The 18,907-nt window shown below is 31.6% G+C and overlaps 2 protein-coding genes across 2 annotated transcripts; one reads left to right on the top strand and one right to left on the bottom strand.

Moving 5' to 3' along the window:
• Positions 1–6,602: 6,602 nt before the first annotated feature.
• On the bottom strand, positions 6,603–8,281 carry LOC122592703 (hydrophobic protein RCI2A). Its single transcript, XM_043764995.1, has 3 exons — positions 8,109–8,281; positions 7,762–7,861; positions 6,603–6,901 (listed from the first exon to the last, which is right to left on the bottom strand). The coding sequence occupies exons 1-2, from the start codon at positions 8,187–8,189 to the stop codon at positions 7,778–7,780; spliced, it is 165 nt and encodes a 54-aa protein (XP_043620930.1). The 5' UTR covers positions 8,190–8,281; the 3' UTR covers positions 6,603–6,901; positions 7,762–7,777.
• A 1,237-nt stretch (positions 8,282–9,518) lies between these two features.
• LOC122591737 (protein ANTAGONIST OF LIKE HETEROCHROMATIN PROTEIN 1-like) lies at positions 9,519–10,565 on the top strand. Its single transcript, XM_043763984.1, has one exon. The coding sequence runs from the start codon at positions 9,519–9,521 to the stop codon at positions 10,563–10,565; it is 1,047 nt and encodes a 348-aa protein (XP_043619919.1).
• Positions 10,566–18,907: the final 8,342 nt, after the last annotated feature.

Below are 18,907 nucleotides of genomic sequence, written 5' to 3'. Positions count from 1 at the left end.
AAACGAGTTGTTCAAAGTCGAGTGTCTTTTTGGAACCTAATTCAAGATATTAACATAAACTATATACATGTGTATATATATATATATATCTTTTAATCCGTAAGTCCATTTTAGATGTATGACCTATCATTGGAATCGTGATAGAGTCTACTTTCTCATAGTATCATCCTTTCGAAGTGAAACCGTTTCCATTCTAAAAATGTCGAGTCAAAGTGTCTTGTTCTTACTCCGGAAAGTTGTTTAAGTGTTTGAGGGTTGTGACTCGACTTTAATCTTGCTAAATCAACTTGTTTAGGATTATAGAGTTTACTTTGATGATATTTTGATATTCATTGCTAGGTTGTGGACACGTAGCGGCTGTTGAGCTTAAATAACTCTTCGCCAACTCGTTATTTAGCTTGGAAACCAATGTGAGTTTCGTAATTCCCTACTCAATTGAGATTTGGGCTGGAAAGTGCACCCATATGTGTTTGATTGTTTGTTTGACTTATTAATGTTTTGATTGGTTTATTTGAGTTATTATGCATTTGTTTATGATCATATATTGTGCGATTGGATGATGAATTGAGTTGTGGTTTGATTTATGGATAGCTTGTTGATTGTTTGATGGTTTACACAAAGTCGGTTATACCTTCAAAGAGTTTGAGATGTGGTGGGAAGGCTGCGAGTGACCCTATATATAAGCATCGAGAACTCGTTGAAAGTAGAATCCTCTTAAGTGTATGTACGTATAACTTTGGTTGGTTGAGGATTGATGGATTGTGATTGAGGTAACACGCATTGTTGGTTATTGATGAGATGTACGTAGCCCCAAGATAATGGGAAACGTGAACGAGAACGTACGCACCCCTTTTGTATGGGAAACGTGTGCGAAGTCGTTTGCTCCCCGGGGTACGTAAACACGCATACGTATTGATATGGTTATTGATGAGGCGCAAGCACCCCCAAGCTAATGGGAAACGTGAGCGAGAACGTACGCACCCTTTTTGTATGGGAAACGTGTGCGAGGCCGTTCGCTCCCCGGGGGACTTGTACATTTTTTTTTATGATGGTTAAGAGATACACGATATACTTTATGTCGCATGCACATATACTTTATGCATTCCTTATTGCTTTGCATACTCTTGGATGTTGATATTACTCATGCATAATTGTGACACGCATCTTTCATTCTTGTTGATACATTATTGGCTTGTTATACGATGAGGTTTACTTTCAGTTGTCTATCTTGGTTGATGTTGAGCCTTATAAAGGCTACTTGTAAGCCTTTACTTACCTTACTTACTTTTCAGGTATTCGTGTGAAGTTGGAGACTTGATGACTACTTGTTGTTTTGCTTGAGCTTGGACAGATACTCTCATGGATCAGTGATCCGTTTGTCCAATTAGGATTGGTTTACCGAATCCTTTTATTTCATGTAGTTATGTTCTACGATAATTCCACTGTGCGCTATTTAATTTCCGTAATATTTCGAGCTCTAGCTCGGGGTGTTACACGGAGGCTTTATGGTTAACCCATACAATCCAATTATGGGTCATAATCGGAACGAAACTCAATGAATAGCGTTAGCTCAAGCACAAATGGTATTCGAATTTCAACAACAATAACAATAAAAATCCCGGAAAATGCACTCAAAGCGGGTAGCATCGCCTCTGCTGATGATGAAGATGAAGTTAAAACGGTTGTTCGTGCGGGGGGGGGGGGGGAGGGTGGAAGGCGGCCCAGGAAACCGCTAGAGAAAAAAATTAGGAGGATGACGATACGGAATTGTTGGCATGATGTTGGGTGCATAATTTGCAGGACGCGGTTGTGGGTGAGAATCAATCGAATGCCATCTTTTGGAATAAAATTGTGGAAATGTTCATCAAGGAAACGAGATACGGCGACCGTACGAAAAGCCAAATACTTGGCATATGGAACAAGATCAAAAAGGATGTTAAGGATTTTGGCGCAACGTTGAAGAAAGTTAGTCAGCAGGCCCGGCAAAGCGGGGCGGATGACAGACAGGTGTCCGACACGGACATTGCATTGTACAAGAAAACGACAAGGAAAAAACATTGGCATTATTAAAGGTGTTATGACCTTCTTCATGACGTGGTCACCTTTTGGAACGACAACGCCTCGACGAGTAGGCAACCAGCGCCAGCGATAGATTTGACCGCCGATGATACGCCTCATGGTTCGACCCTGGCTTCAAATGAAACGGGTCCCGCATTTGAAGGGTTATTTGGTGACGACCCGATCAGGCGACCACCGGGTCGCAACGTAAGTCGTAGGTTATCTAGTTCATCCGATACAACATCTAACCGGTCACCGAGTTCGGAAGCGACCCAAACTATTACTACGTATGTTCGAATGCAGTAGGAGGCTTTGGAGCAGGCCCAGATTAGGGATGCCATGAAGTTTTTAGCAAAACAGATTCCAACAGGTTTGTCAAAGAAAGACTTGAAGGCTCACATGGCATATCGAAAGTTCTTGCAGGAAAAGTGGGGGAGCAGGTTTTATGCCGATGCCCAAGACGGCGAAGAGGCCGACGAGGACGACGAGTAGTTTTATGTATTTTTAATATGTTGTTTATTTTTATCTAGTTTTAATTTAATTGTAATGTTTTAATTATGTAGTTTGTTTGAACTTTAGTTGTAATGTGTTTTTTTTATTGATGTAATGTTTTTTTTACTAAAATTAAGTTTGTGTTTTATATTTTGATATATTAAATTATAAGATAAAAGTTGAGAAAGAGATGAGGAAGAGGCGAGAAAGAGGTGATTTAGGAGAGAGAAAAGCTGATGTGGCACTAAGGAAGAAGAAGGATGGTGTCTTGGGCTGGCTGAGGCCTAAACAACAGGGTAACAATCTAACATATAATTTAAATACGAGTCGTTAGTTTTAATATATTAAACCGTTACCATGAATAAAAAAGTACACGCATCGTTAACCAATACAACATAAAATTTTAAAACACAAAACTTCGATGGTAAAATAAAAAATTGTTACCTTTCTTGAAAGATAAGAATAAAAAATAAAAACTTTCACGGTAGAAAAAAAAATTAAAACTGTCATATCATGAATTCTCAAAAAAATAACTTTAATGGTAAAAATATAAAAGCCTTAAAAATAAATGTAGTTGTTGTGTAAATGTAAAACATTCCTACCCTAAAAGTATTGATATAAAACAAAATAAAAAAAAAAACACAAAAACAACTGATATATACACAACACATTAAGGGGGTTGTTAAACGTCTTATAAAAAAATTATGACTTTATCAAAAGTATTTAATCTATTAAGTAATCAAAAATGTTTGTTTTTTAACTTAAAATAAAAAAGACTGTATTGACTTAATCAATACAGACATTATTTATCCATTCAGTCATTTTATCAATTCAGCCAAATTACTCTACTATTCGGGTGAAATGTTTTTATATAGGTTATAATATTTTTTTTTTGGAAGAGCGAACGAATTATCATCATTTTTTTAATTACAAAGCTTCTTTCCCCAATATTTGGCAAGATATGAACCTTAACTCAAACTGAAATTCTATATGAAAAACCACTAGCTTTAACACTAAACCAAAATCTAAATGGCAATTTGTAAATCATATGATCTAGAGTGATCTTATTCTTACATGATAATGGGAGGATTGGGAGGTGATTTAATCATCACGTCCTAAAGTTATAGAAACAAACTAAAAGCTTTACATTTCAAACATGTATAAGCTAGCTATAAATTATTAACTACGACAAATCTGCTTGAAATATGAATCGTATGAAAAATCTTTTGGCCTGTTACGTGTATACTGAAGTTGGAATTCTGACAATACAAGTTTCTCAGTATTATGGAGATATCAAAATGGATGAAATCAAGCTTCATTTGTTATTGACTTTATTAAATGAATTAAAAGGACTAGAATTAAACTAGCAAGAGAGAATCTAACAATAATAATAAAACAGTTTCTTAAACTAATTTTTAAAAAGTTTCCACCCATAGATGAAAAGCTACCACCTTCCAAATTTTTATTAATACAAACTATTAATAATAATAACTAATAATAACTATAACTAAACTAAATAATAATATTAACTTCCCTACACCATCATTTTTTATATCTCCTCCTACAATTGAATAATCACATCATTTGAATTGTTTATATATTATTTATTATCATTTTAAATTCCCAATCACAACCATTTTGATTTTAATATATTTCTCATAAGTTCTTCAAATCATTTTTTTTTTTTTATAATTAAAATCTATTTTGGATTCATCAAGTCTCCAATAACTTAAGAACATTTAAATCAACATTCGTATTTTTTATAAATATTTAAAATTTATAATTATTTAACTAACAATTATTTTTTAAACGATAACTTTAACCTCAACGACATTGTCTCCTAATATACTAATTAATGATTACAAAAGATGAAAAGATACTAATAAAATCAATGGTCACGGTTTAAAATTGTTCTTTTAAACTTTGACCTTTGATTTTAATCTTAATATTTAAACTGAAGTTGTAATAACTTGAGAAAATCTTCATCCTATATTAATACTAATTGTAATAGATATGTTAATTTTTCTTTTGACCTATTTTCTAACTTAACTTTTATTTTAGGTGTACTAGATCGGGCTTCTTATACTATTTTAGTTTCAAATTTGCACATTATCATCAATTAGATAGTTGAAGGGTAAATAAGGAAGAATTTTGTTATAGATAGTAATATGTAAAAATATGAAAGATGAAAGGAGAAATGATGGTGATAAATTTTTTTCATATTTAAATCTTAATTAAAAGATTAAAATGATAATTAGTTTCAAATAAAGTAAAATAAATTTAAAAGGGCATATTTGTCTTTAAAACTTTACCACTGTAGAGATTGTTAATGAGAAAACTTCCGAAGATGAATAGTTCACGATACAATGTACAAACCATAGAGACAATTCATGTAATTTACTCTTATTAATATAATTAATACTTAAAGTTTTTATTGGCCCGTACTTTTTAATATATAACTATAATAGCAAAAATCAAAATTAAAAATAAAAATCAATGTGAAGAAATCAATTGATCGATTAGTCATTAAAACAATTATCATATAGTATATAAAAAATTGGCATTGGTTTTTATTAGTCAAATATAAAAGGGATACATATATGCGGCTTATCAATCATTCATTCCAGATATTAATTTGTAAAGTTTTGCATATTTTATCAAAGTTCAAAAGTCATGGGTTCAATTCTCATTAAAAGAGTTTTTTCTTATGTTTACAGGTTTCGTCATAATGTGTTCTTCTATTGGAATATGATGGATTGATTTCTGGTGTCACATTGATATATTTTTATGTGTTCTCCCGCGTATTACTCAGGTTAATAATCTAGTAGATATATATATATATATATATATATATATATATTATATGGTGTTTGCTAAATGAACCCTTACGGGCTTTTGTTAAAATGTATTACTCCATAAATACTGCTTGTATACTTAGATTTTTATATAAAAATGTATAAATTTTTTAATTTTTTTGACAGGTTAAATAAAGTCCTGTATACTTAGATTTTTATATGAAATGTATAAATTTTTTAATTTTTCTGACAGGTTAAATAAAGTCCTATAAGACTATCCGCATCAGTTCACTTCCTTCTGACAAACATCCTAATCAACATACTATGTCAGCTTTTCATCCATCATTTCCACAAACACTTTTTACCCACAACAATAATATATTCATCCTTCTTATAAGCAACCATATAAATTCCAAAGTAATTTTTGTCTTTTACCTTTATCTCTCTTCATCTTTCACAATCCTTCTCTACAAACAACCATGGATGGACATCCTCCATGTCACCACAAATTTTCTATGGACATCCTTGTTGTGGATGGTCTAAGTTTTATTTAACATTATCTATATGATATTATAAAAAGAATAGTGCCCATGTTGAAAGTTACATGGGGGAAAATGTCTAAAATACCTCCAATAATATATATTACACTATTAGTCCTTAGTCTTTTAGAATTTCTCAATTAACTCTTTACATAAATTATTTTCGAGTAATGATATATCAACCTAATAATCAACCTAAACCTTTTATCACCTGACATGTGTAATCCACTCATTATCTCTCTCAATCTCTTCTATTGATTATGCCAAATGTCATCATCATGTACTTAAGTTGATTATTAGGTTGTTTTGGTTAGGTTGATCAATCATTTTCCATTACTTTTACATCAATTATTTATACCACTCGCCGCCGTCTCTACCACCAACACCGTCGCTGCCACGAACACCGCCGCAAAGCGCGGGCGTGCTAGTATATAATCAATGTTTTGCTTATCTTCTAGTTTATGTGTAATCATCTCTCGTACTAGTTTCCATTCCATCGATCAAATTGCATTAGATGCCAATGAGCTCTCTTATTTAATGGTTTAAGACTGGATGGTGGAAGTTAATTAGTTATTTTTTTCTAAACATCCTGGTCTAACTAAAATCATTAACACTTTATCTCTTATTTAACTTAGAAAATATCTAATCATTAACAATTACTCATAACATTTATATATCTTAAAAAATAAAATAAAATAATTAAATAAAAGTTGCATTCTAAAGAAAGTTTCACACTTTTATGTCAATTTCATAAAACAAAGTCTACCCAACATAGATACATTGATTGATTGAATGATATGAAATACACGTGTCATATTCAATTCACTCATACATCAGATGAAAAATGAAAATTGAAAACAAGAATCGAGAATAATGAAAGAAAGAGAAAAAAACAAAACGTATTCACTCATACATCGATTCGACCGTAGCTGGAAAACACATACACAAAACTAATATGTCACACCAATAGTATTACTTCGTATCATCGGATAATATCTGATGACAATTCACCAATATCTGTCAAAATCACAAGAAAAAAAAATCGTCGGGTTAGCATACAAATTTGGTCGATTTATTTAAAAGATATATATTCAACGCGGTTTAAAAAAAAAAAAAATAGGTCGTTTTACACAAATTATTTTCCAATTTGCGCTATTCTAAACCAAATTACTTTTCGGTATTTTCCTTAATTTTTTGCTTTTAAAACCACTAGAAAATTTATAAATACGTTTACTAGAGATTGATTAATAACAACCGGTTGGAGTTTAGTCAAAAGGATTATGCTACATGAGGAATTAAATTAAAAATCACAGTTTAGATCTCCTACATGGGAGAATTTCTTTGTGCTGATGTGTGTTTGGAGTAACTTTGGACCACATGTTAGATTTAGTTTTACATTTATGCATAAACAATCAAGGTTTTACTAATGACACCCAAAAATTATCTTCAGCATACATAAAAAATTGTATGTTTGACTAAAACTGAAGAGTTTATAGTTAATACATTTAATATAAAATTTAAGAATGAACTTTTGATATGGAAGCCTGAAAAGTATAATGAGTTTTTATAGTCTCTATTGAGTATTACTCCTTCCGTCTCATTTTAATTGTCATGTTGACTAACTTTGACCGTAAATAATTTTGTTTGTGTCATGTAACATTTGATACAAAATATATGAATGGATTGAGTTCTTAATTTACTTTTCGTTCATATAAATTTCATCAACTAACCTATAGTACAAACAAAATTATTTACGGTGAAAGTTAATTAACATGACATTTAAATTAGGACGGAGAGAGTACTTATTAGGAAAATCCAAACAATTAAAAATGGCATGGCAATTAGTGAAAGATGAAAAATAGTACGTAGTAGCTTACCATCATATAAGAATCATCACTTGGTGAGAACATAGATAGCATAAATAATTCCGGGAATCCATCCAAATAAAGTCAGAATTACACATATCCAAAACTCAGACTGCAAATAATATACACAACAATTGGTTATTTAATATAACTATAACAACTTTATTAAAAGTTTAACAAATTAAGTCGTAAAAGTATTTACATGCAAGATTTCAGAATATTTACAAAATATGTTACTAGTTTGTTATTTTTTTTTTATGTATCAAAATTTTATATAAAAAAATAGATACCAGTAAATAATAACAAAAAAAAAGGGTCCGATTCAGAACAAATTAAAAGTTCGAGAAAGGATTACATACATGGCAACCGAACTTGAGGAAAACACCAAGGGGAGGAAGAAGGATTGCAAGTAAGATGTCGATGAACGTAGCTGTAGACATTTTTTTTTTTCCCTTGAATGTGTTTTTTTCTTTATAATGGCCGGAAAATAATTCGTAATGCTTTTGTTACGATTGGATATATTTTTGATTGTGCCAGTTGAGACAATATATATAGCCATAATAGGGAATGAGTTAAAGCAGAACACGTGTCTCGTTTTGTTCTTCTAATCTATCCAGCTCATAATATTAAAATACTAATGAATATAAAAGGAAAATAAAATGTGTTTGTTGGTTGTGACAATATTGTCGACATGCTTTCCAATTTTCATAAATTATAAAATCAATATCTTTCAAGTAGATATTTCTCTGTTTTTGACGGGTCCAGATTTGTTGGTTTGCTTGTGTTCGGATAATCTGGTCGACAAGTAAGTATTTTCACTCTAATTAAGTTTACGTGTTATCCATCCTAGATAAATGGGGTTAAGTTTTGATTTTTGTTGATACTTTCCAAACAACGTACTCGTCACGCACTTAAATCCTTACAATAATGTTTTGCTAATGCAGATTAGATTATTATCAAAACACATGTATTAACTAGATTTTATACTCGTGTCCAATACTGTAAACGAGATTTACGATATTATCAATATTAGATTTTCATACATTTAAGTAATAAAAGCTTATAATTTTTTGAAGATATACAGTGCAACTGTTATACTTTGCAAGTTGTACTATCATAAGTTCGTCACTGTCATTACTAGTTGAGACATATTGATGAAATTGTTTGTCGTAGTCATTACACAAAGCAAATGCTACAATATTTCCTATATTAGGGGGAAGGGAGTGGCGACGGCATGGGTCGCGACATGCCCATCCCTGCGAAGGAACACCGGCGCCATCACCATGGCATGAAGCCGGCATGGAGGCTGGCGGCATAAAAGCCCTGTGCGGGTTGGAGTAATCCGACCGTTGGGGGATGCGTTTGTGGTGGGGTCCGCCCACTTTTTGACCGTTTGAACATTATTAAAAATAAAATAAAATTCCCCCAACCTCTTTATCTATATATACACTTCATTTTTAACCAAAAAATTCACCAAGCAAAAACATATTTCACACTGTCACAAAAAAAAAACACCACACTACCAAAAAATGGATTCCTCTTCCTCATCTTCTTCATTTTGTGTTCCACCGGAGTTAGACGATTCGTCTACGGGGAGTACTTTTCAGTTTTTTAATCAAGTGTACGCCGAGCTTGAAGATACCGGCACCTCTACCGACACTCGTAGGTATATCGATCGAGACCGGGAAGAAGCTCACGCGATACTAATGCGTGACTAGTTCGTTGAAGACTCAAAGTTTGACGAACCATTTTTTCGTCATTGTTTTCGCATGAGCAAGAGGTTGTTTTTGAAGATTGTTGGTGATATTGAAGCCAACTTTAGTTACTTTCAAGAGGGGTACGACGCACGGGGTAAAAAAAGTTGCACCGCTCTTCAAAAGTGCACATCGGCGATCAAGCAACTGTCTACGGGTGAACCTTCAGACGCGTATGACGAGTATTTATGTATGGCTACTAGAACGGGATGCGAGATCATGGAGTACTTTTGTGATGCGGTCGTCAATTTGTATCAAAAGGAGTTCTTACGTAGGCCAACATCTCATGACATTGCTCTCATCACACAAGCTCATGAAGAAAGACACCACATTCCAGGAAAGCTTGGTAGTCTTGGTTGTACACACATCGAATGGAGGATGTGCCCTAAACACTTAAAAGGGCAATACACGAGGGGTGATCACAAGGTACCTACTATTATGATTGAATGTGTTGCTTCTTATGACTTGTGGATTTGGCATTCGTTTTTCGGTCCTGCTGGATCGAACAACGATGTCAATGTTTTGCAGCAGTCGCCGTTGTTTCAAAACGAGCGTAATGGATCCACGCCAGACAGTTCATTTAGCGCAAATGGACATGATTACAAGCGCGGTTACTACCTTACCGATGGAATCTATCCTAGGTGGGTTGCGTTTGTTAAAGCTTATCCTCATCCAGTGGAACAAGATGAAAAGAAATTTAAAAGACTACAAAAGGCTGCAAGAAAGGATGTTGAGCGAGCGTTTGGTGTTCTCAAGGGAAAATGGAAGATCTTGGACCGTCCCCTCCGTCGATGGACAAAGGAGAAGATCAAAAAAGTCGTCGCTGCGTGTACTATACTACACAACATGATCATCAAAAACAACGGGCGGGCGATATCACCGGTTCATATTATGGATCCACCAGTGGCGAGAGTTTATAACCCGGAAGCAAACCGGGAGTTACAGGACGAGGACGTGCATCATCGACTCCGATATGATCTCACGACGCATGTATCGGCTTTAGACTTATCATACCTTGACGATCCAGCGATGCAGCCACCATCAGTTGCGAGTTTGATTTAGTTGTCTTCATTTTAGAAATTTAGAATTTAAATTTATGTACTTTTTAATTTATGTTTATGTAATGTTTAGTTTTAATTTTAATGAATGTTTAAGTTTTTATTTAATGTTTGATTAAATTAAATGAAAAAAATATATATTTGGGAGGGATGGAAAAGTCATGAATGCCATTAAAAATGTTTGGGAGGGATGGTTGGGAGGGTTGAAAAGGAAAATTGAGTTGCAGGTATTTGATTAGTGGAATTTGGGAGGGATGGGAAATTGGGAGTCATGACTCCTTTCCCCCTTTAAGAACTTTTTGAAACCAGTTGTACTCGTACTGTGATATTATGAAAGATAATTAAGACTTAATATAAGCATACTTGTTATCCAATTTGACAATTAAGTATATGTCTTTGATCATGTTGTGGGTCCACAACACGAATAAGTTTATTTTCAATTATCAATCTTATAATAATTAGATAAGATTTAGGATTGTTTTCATTTTCTTTGATAACAATTAAGACTATTGATTTGAGTGACAATTATAACTTTAAACATTGATACGTAAAACTAATATATATATATATTAAGATTCCCGTGTCATATACACAAGTTGTTTATGACATTTTCAAAATAAAATAAGTATAGTGAAAAACTTTCTCTAGCTTATAACTACATAATATAATAATTATAAATTTAGTATTTTGTGAGTCTAAAAAATGTAAACTGTTGATGAAAAAATTTATTGTAACTTAGTAAGATTTTTTCTACAAATACTAATATATTAATATATTTGGATAATAATTATAATGACTTCTAATATAGATTTAGATCAATAATGAAAGGAAAATGATTGATCCTCCAAAATTTTTAGCCTAAAGATCCTCTTAACCCCTTATGAATTTGACAAGTGTATTTCACTTAATCTCTCTCTTAATCCCCCCCCCCTTTAATTTCCACATGTCATCATCCAATGAATTGGGAGGATTAATCATTCCCCTGAAAGGAAAATGATTCAATGTTCAATTTTGAAGATTAGAAAGTTGTGATTGGTCAATAACTGGTTAGCTCAGTTGTTTCTTAGTATATATAAAGATTAAGATAAAGATTGGGTTGTAAGCAAGTCGTGAAAGTGTTTTCAGCTTGTGGTTTTTTTCTTTATTGTTGAAGGTTCGAATCCTACCAAATACAAATTGGGTATGGTGTTATACCTTCGCTATACCCACTAAGATTGAGAGAGCAATTTCTTTAGGGCATAGACAATTCCATACTGAGGTGGGCGCACCAAAGTTGGTGTTAGGTATCTCTTCTGTCTTTAAAAAAATAGATTAGATTTATAGTTGATTGACATATTTTCGCTCCTTACTCTGATTTAATAAGACATTTAATTAAATATAAAGAATTATTTTTGTCACTCAAATTGGGTCGTCATCCGACCCATTTATGTTATCGGTTAATAAGATCCCAACATAATGATGTGACAACTTTGGTTTTGCTAGTTTCATTAGTTAGATTAATAATAGTCATAGTTATATGCTGTTAAATAACTAAGTTGTTCTTTTTCTTTTTGAAAGGCAGAGCGAATAAATGATTAACGCCCTCAACTTTTGATGTGCCCACGTTTTGTTCAAATCTTGATAATGTCTTAAAGAGTTTGCTCTCCCATATATATAAATGAGTATATACTTTATGTTTCTTTGTTAATCCACCCTGTGAATAAATTCTTTGGGTATCTGTTCCATTCATGCTTGTCAATACAGTTTGCTTAGATTTTGCATTTGGATTGTTTATTTTTGGCATGACTTTTTTTTTATGTTAAATTCCTTTGAGAGTCTTAGCTGGTTGATTCATATAAAATCACATGGATATTTTTTTATCCTCTAGACTGTACCTGTTTGTTTAGTGCTCATTAATCACGATCTTTAATTTGTTATTAATTAGTTCGTTGTCTAATTTCTTGGTTTAGAAAACCGACATCGTTCATGGCTTCATATCATCTTTTCTAAGGCTAATTTTTTATATGCAAATTGAACTTAAAACATATGTAGTTTACTTATCAGACTTACTAGCTATTTGTTTCAATCTGTTATGTTGTTATTATAACTTATCTACATCTGCTGTAAAAATGAAGTTTGGTTAGATAAATAAAAACAAAAGTTGGCAGAAGTTCCATTTTATTGATCTCTTTGGTCAGCCTACCGTTTTAACCATATATGATTTTTAGTCAATAGTTGAAGTTTGCTTAGAATTTAGCATTCGAATTGTTTATTACTTTGATAATCCTATTTGTTTTATGTTAAACTAGTGTTATACCCGGCCAACGGTCAGGGATAACGATCGGACACAGATTTGAATGCGGGTCATTAATTTAACATGTCAACTGTTACCATTAGAAGAAAAAAAAACCACATCCTTAAACAATAAGTAAATCTTAAAACACAAAGCTTTGATAGAGAAATAAAATGTTGTAAACTATCTTGAAAGATAAAAATTATAAGCTTAAAACTTTCATGGTGCAAATAAAAAAAATACTAAAGCGAAGTACCATGAATTAGTAGTTAATTTTTAATGGTAAAAATAAAAAGTTCCAAAATATTTAGTAGTTAAAGTGTGAGACACTAAAATGTTATCACCTAAAAATAAAAATATAAGTATATAAAACCCAAGAAGCTAGGCAAGTTAAATTTTACACAACACGTTAACTAAAAAACGAAAAGAAAAAACCTAAGCAGATAGGCAGGCTGCTGAGCCAGCTACCAGTTAGTATGATTCACTATTCATGCGAAATCATTTTATATACTACGCGAAATCATTTTAAATAGTATATAATATGTTAAATTAAATGAACACGAATATCATAATAAATTTACACAATAACTGTAAAAACCCTAATACAACGGAAAAAAAACGACAATTTTAGTTAAAAGTATAAAACAAAAATAAAAACTTTAAAAAAATAAAAACAAACTGACACTTTTTTGTTATGAAGGCTTATTGAGAGACAATATTAATTTGACACAAATACCACATATTACAGTTGCATTTGTAACTCTCATTAGACCCTAAAATAACATCTAACAATCATTAACACCCGTTTAAGATAATGACATAACTCCCTATTAGAAAAAAGGAGTTGATTTGTAGTCGTTATTGTTACCCCGTTCAACATCCAAACAGAAGTAAATGACCGTTAGCCCTTGTTAGAGTTTTTTTTAACGATAGACTATTGTTAAAAGAGATTAAATTAATGTTGTGAAAAAAAACTCCCCATGGAAATCAAGCCACGCTATTTATACATATATATAGAATGACATGGATTTTAGTTTGCTTGTCGATTACGTGCTTTTTTGGTGCTCGTGAATCACGATCTCTTGTTATTTGTTCGAAAATTTAAAATAATTTTCCAATTATTTTCCACATTTCTATTTTTGAGATTTTGAAAACTCGAGAGAGTCTAATTTGAGTTGAATAGAATGGTGTTGTTTATTCATAGAACAACCTATAATATTCTCAAACTTTGCCAATATATATATCGTTCATATCCTCCACAAACTCAAGAAAGCATAATCCCATAAAGATAAAGATTCACATAACAATAATATTAATCCAAAGTCTAATTTACATTAACTTTTCATTACCCACATCCGATAATCTCTTTCACAATAAAATAAAGAAATTAACAAAAAAAAAAAGAAAAAGAAAGAATTATGACCAGATAACATATTCACTAATACATCACCCACCACTAATTAGAAGAACACAACTAGAAAACGAAATGACACCAATTATATCAATGCTTTTCACAGACAGCATCCGATGTGAGCCCACCCACCTATCAAATATAACAAAAAGAAATCATTAGATAACTTCACTTGAGCAAATGTGGTTGTTCACCCACTAGTATTTTAGGATCAGCAACCCGGATGGGATGAGCGAAAAGTGGATATAAGTTTTAATGACTTAATAGATTTAATAAAAACAAGTGCAACATAAGTTTTAAGCAAAATTCTACAAGAGTAGTAAAAAACACTATTTTGGTAAAAAAGTTTTAAAAAAACACCTCTTTGATAAATATTTTTTAAATTACACCATTTTAGTAAATATGTTTTTCATTTGCACCATTTTGGGTATTAACTCTCTATTCATATATATTTTATATAAGTGTTACATGACACAAACAAAGTTATTTACGATCAAAGTTAGTCAATATGACAACTAAAATGGGACGGAGTGAGTATAAAAAAAAAATACTCGCGACACACAAAAGGTTACACAATGCTAAGCAAGGCATGTGGCCCATTTCTTTAGACAAATGTACATTTTTAAAGTACCACGAGAAACAACCTTTTCTTGTCAGTTTAAATAAAAGTAAAAGCAAATCGTATACAACGAAAACTCTAGACCTTTTGATGTGGATAACTTTTCTAGAAAATGTATTGTATAAAGTACTTACTTTTTCTTTTATCACTGTTTTAAAAAATAACAAAAACAACTATTAATATTCTAATATTAAACTAAACTACATATACACAGAAATCATACAAATATACTATATATATAGTTTTGTATCTTATATATTTATACCGTTTATCATAAGACTTACACATAACGTTAAATGTTTAAATAATTGATCATATAGTAAAGGTTAATAATGGTAAATTAATGAAAAAGATTTAGTTTTACCATGTAAGATTAAAGATCGAAGAATCACTTAGTGATGGCATAAATTGCATAGATAACTCCAGGGATCCATCCAAATAAAGTCAGCAAAACGCAAATCCAGAACTCCACCTGTAATCACCATACTAATATATATTAGTATGATTCAAATTTCTAATACCAAAAATAAACATGTTCAATGCTATATTAATTATTATTATTATTATATCATTATTAACTAATAATATACAGTAAGATTTATAATAAAAAACTACATACAAAAAGGTCCAACAATATATGTCCTAAAAACAAATCATTACTAATTAACAAAATGAAATAATAGTAATATAGATTATGGTAGATATATAAAAGAAATTAGAAATAAAAAAACGTACATGACAACCGAATTTGAAGAAAACACCAAGAGGAGGTAGGATGATTGCAAGGATGATGTCGATGCAGTTTAGTGTACTTTCAGAAGGCATTTTTGATCGATCTTCTTTTTGATAATGTATTTGAGTGTGTTACGATTTACGAACGATGAAAATTTCAAATAGAATTTGATTGATTGATGGTTGTGGTTATGTTTTGTAAGTTAGGTGTGTCAACTGCCATGATTTATAGCACTCAATATGGCAGTGCGTGGGTATAGTAGACACGTATTCTTTTTCTTTTTTCTTAGATTTTTCTTATTTATGTTTCAACATTTGTTTTTTTACTTTTCACCATTTTTTTTTTTACTTTTCACCATCAAACTTATTTAAACATGGTGTCTTCAATATTGTAACGTATAATGATATAATACATATTTAGTAATGGATGATTAAAAATTGATAAATATATTGAATACCATTTAACAGCTACTAGTATTCAGACTCGTCTAATTAACTAGTGATTTCAAAAATATGTTTTAAAAATTCCGTTTCATTATGTTTTGAATTATTACAATTGGACGTTATTTTTTTTTAAAAAGAATTAATTATATTTTACCCAATTACTTTAAATAAAACATAGATAACCATATCATGATGTTAACTACAACTCTAACTATAAACATAAGATTATTATATTTAATAAACTTCCATTACTTGAATTCTAATGCTTTTAAATATATGTACGTTCTTTGTTTGCATTTTTATGTATTCGTTCATAAACACATACAAAAAGATATTAAAAACTTAAAAAGTAATTTTCTTAGTGAGTATACAATATCTCATTATTGTTCATCCGGTTTACTTACATCTCTAACATTAAGTTAACCAATAAAAGCTTAACAAGATAAGTACGCGGTTCCGTGTTTTGCTAATGAAAAACTTCTCCGTCACGTTCGGATCCGGCCCACATGCCACCGACCAGCCCAATAAAGTAAAAACCAAGCCCGTCGATCTGTCTATTTCCTTCCCTCTCCACGCGCTCTTTATTTCGTGTCCACCATTTCTTTACCTTTTATTTTTCTCTGGATCGAGACTACTAAAATATTTGATTATATTAAAGAAGGTTTTCCTAACATTTGTCATTTGTTCATGTGTCGTTTACATGTTAATTTCTTCAGTTTAAATTTCATAATTACGTATTTACATATATCTATGAACATATTTTAATTTTGGGAAATGCTAAATACAGCCCTAAAGGCTGTATTTAACGTGCATATAAAAACTTGTACCTTCCATATTAAAAGCCCGCCCCTGATTTTAATGGTAAATGTACAAACAATTTATGCACCTTAAACACAGCCCTGACTGTATTTAGCAAACCCCTTTAATTTTATCTATACATTAAATATGTACACTACAAACAAATATGTAGCTAAGTTAATGTCTAGCTAGTCAGTAACCAGTGGCGGACCCAGGATTTCAAAGGACCCGTAGCACAATTTATCAACACTAGAACGGTACTCTCGTGTTGTGGAGACGACGGTAGTAATGTAATGGTGGCGCCGGCGGTAGTAGTAACGTGGGGGGGGGGGGGCGAAGGTGACAGCAGTGGTAACGGCGGAGATTGGTGGTGTTGGTGGTGATGACGCGTGGTGTAACTTACTGATTATTTTGGTTTTGATAAAATATTGAAAGTTAAAATATTAAACAAATAATATAATATATATATAATTATAACACAAAAGATTAACAATAGCAGTTTGTCTCATGGAAGTTGTCCTTTACGGTCTTGCATATGATATAGTGCAATCACATTCTTAATTGGAATGTTTTCGAGTACCTTCTTTTCTATAAAACAAATCAGACAACCATTCATAAATTTATCACCCATTTGATTACGTAAATCAGACTTCATAAGCTTAATTGACGAAAAGCATAAGAAGTAAAATTAACTTCTGACTTCACAAGCTTCTCATATATTTAAATAGGTTGATATAGTTAATTAACTAATAGCATCATAAGAAGTAAAATTATAGGAACTAAAAATAATTACAATAACCTCAACAAGAACAACAATAGGACTCAATCCCTGAAAAGGGAATACGGGAGGTGAGTTGTAGATAGTCTTACCTCTATCCAAAGATAGATAGAATGCTTCCATAAGGACCTCCTACCACAAAGAGATAAAAGTCGGAAAGTGTAACGTGTTTAGATACCATACTTGTCGGCCGAGAACCTGATAAGAAGATGTCTGCTGAGTCCGACTACCTTGAAAATAGGGAAGACTATCAAACATGCGACCTAACAATACCTTAGCAAATGTAACTTAAAGTGATTATTGATGGAGATAAGGATATGATGTGTGGTTAATGGTTATAATTGGGCACAGTTATAAAAGCGTATACACTTAAAAAGTTACAATTAAGTTAGTGGGTTTTTAATTCCATCTCTTTTTTCTAAACGATGTATAAAAATATAGTTGTTTTTTTATTGGACCGGTATCCTATTTTTTTTAGACCCGTAGCAACAATACATAACATAAAATAAAATATTTTAAAAAATTTTTCACTTCATAGACGAAACGGACCCGTAGACCCGGGCCCCCGGCTAACCCTTCTTCGTATGTAGGTCCGCCCCTGTCGGTGACCGAATTTTCTAAAACATTATTATACGAAATAAGAAAGTTAAATGCATGAAATGAAAATGAACAACTGTATATATTATGTAACTTAATCATGAATAAACTTTTAAATAATTAATAATTTGTTTTTACTGTACACTTCAATTTTTGTATTTAATTGTATTTTTTTAGAAAGTATCAGATATATATTACATTCTAAAAGGACTTATTTTATTAATTTACAAGTATATGCATATATAATTATGCATCTCAATATTAATTATTATACATTTCAAGTTGGGGATGGTTATATAAGTATGTTAGGTACCTAAAGTTAGATGTAAAACATTCATATCTTTATTTTTTTAATCTATAAATTTCATAAGGGGTCAAACATTTATTTATTAAATAAAAAATATTAAAAAACTAGTATGTGAAGGGTTCCACACGTAAACTTAGGTTCCAGACAGCCTTATATTCACTTTACCCATATATATTATAAAACCATTTTATTAAGGAGGGATTTTTTTTTATCTTAGGCAAAAAGATAAATCATGAAAAATGAACTTTTTAATGTCGTGGAACTCGGGCCCCTGCTTTTCGTTTTATTTCTTTTCCCGTATATATAGGGCTTGACACGACAGCGCCTCGCGGCTCCCTTTCAAGATGAATAATGCGGCTAAGCGTTGATAGTCATCTAACTATTGCTC

Source organism: Erigeron canadensis, chromosome 3 (assembly GCF_010389155.1).
Source record: "Erigeron canadensis isolate Cc75 chromosome 3, C_canadensis_v1, whole genome shotgun sequence".
Classification (NCBI taxonomy): Eukaryota; Viridiplantae; Streptophyta; class Magnoliopsida; order Asterales; family Asteraceae; genus Erigeron; species Erigeron canadensis.
The sequence above is the reverse complement of the archived record's forward strand: the minus strand, read 5'-3'. Positions and strand labels throughout refer to the sequence as shown.

What these genes read in the sequence shown, in the direction of transcription:
- LOC122592703 (XM_043764995.1), bottom strand. Translation starts at nt 8,189, where the DNA reads ATGTCTACAGCTACGTTCATCGACATCTTACTTGCAATCCTTCTTCCT. An exon ending in TCCTCAAGTTCGGTTGCCAT is followed by an intron (nt 7,862 to 8,108) that starts GTATGTAATCCT and finishes TATTATTTGCAG; the next exon opens with TCTGAGTTTTGGATATGTGT.
- LOC122591737 (XM_043763984.1), top strand. Translation starts at nt 9,519, where the DNA reads ATGAGCAAGAGGTTGTTTTTGAAGATTGTTGGTGATATTGAAGCCAAC.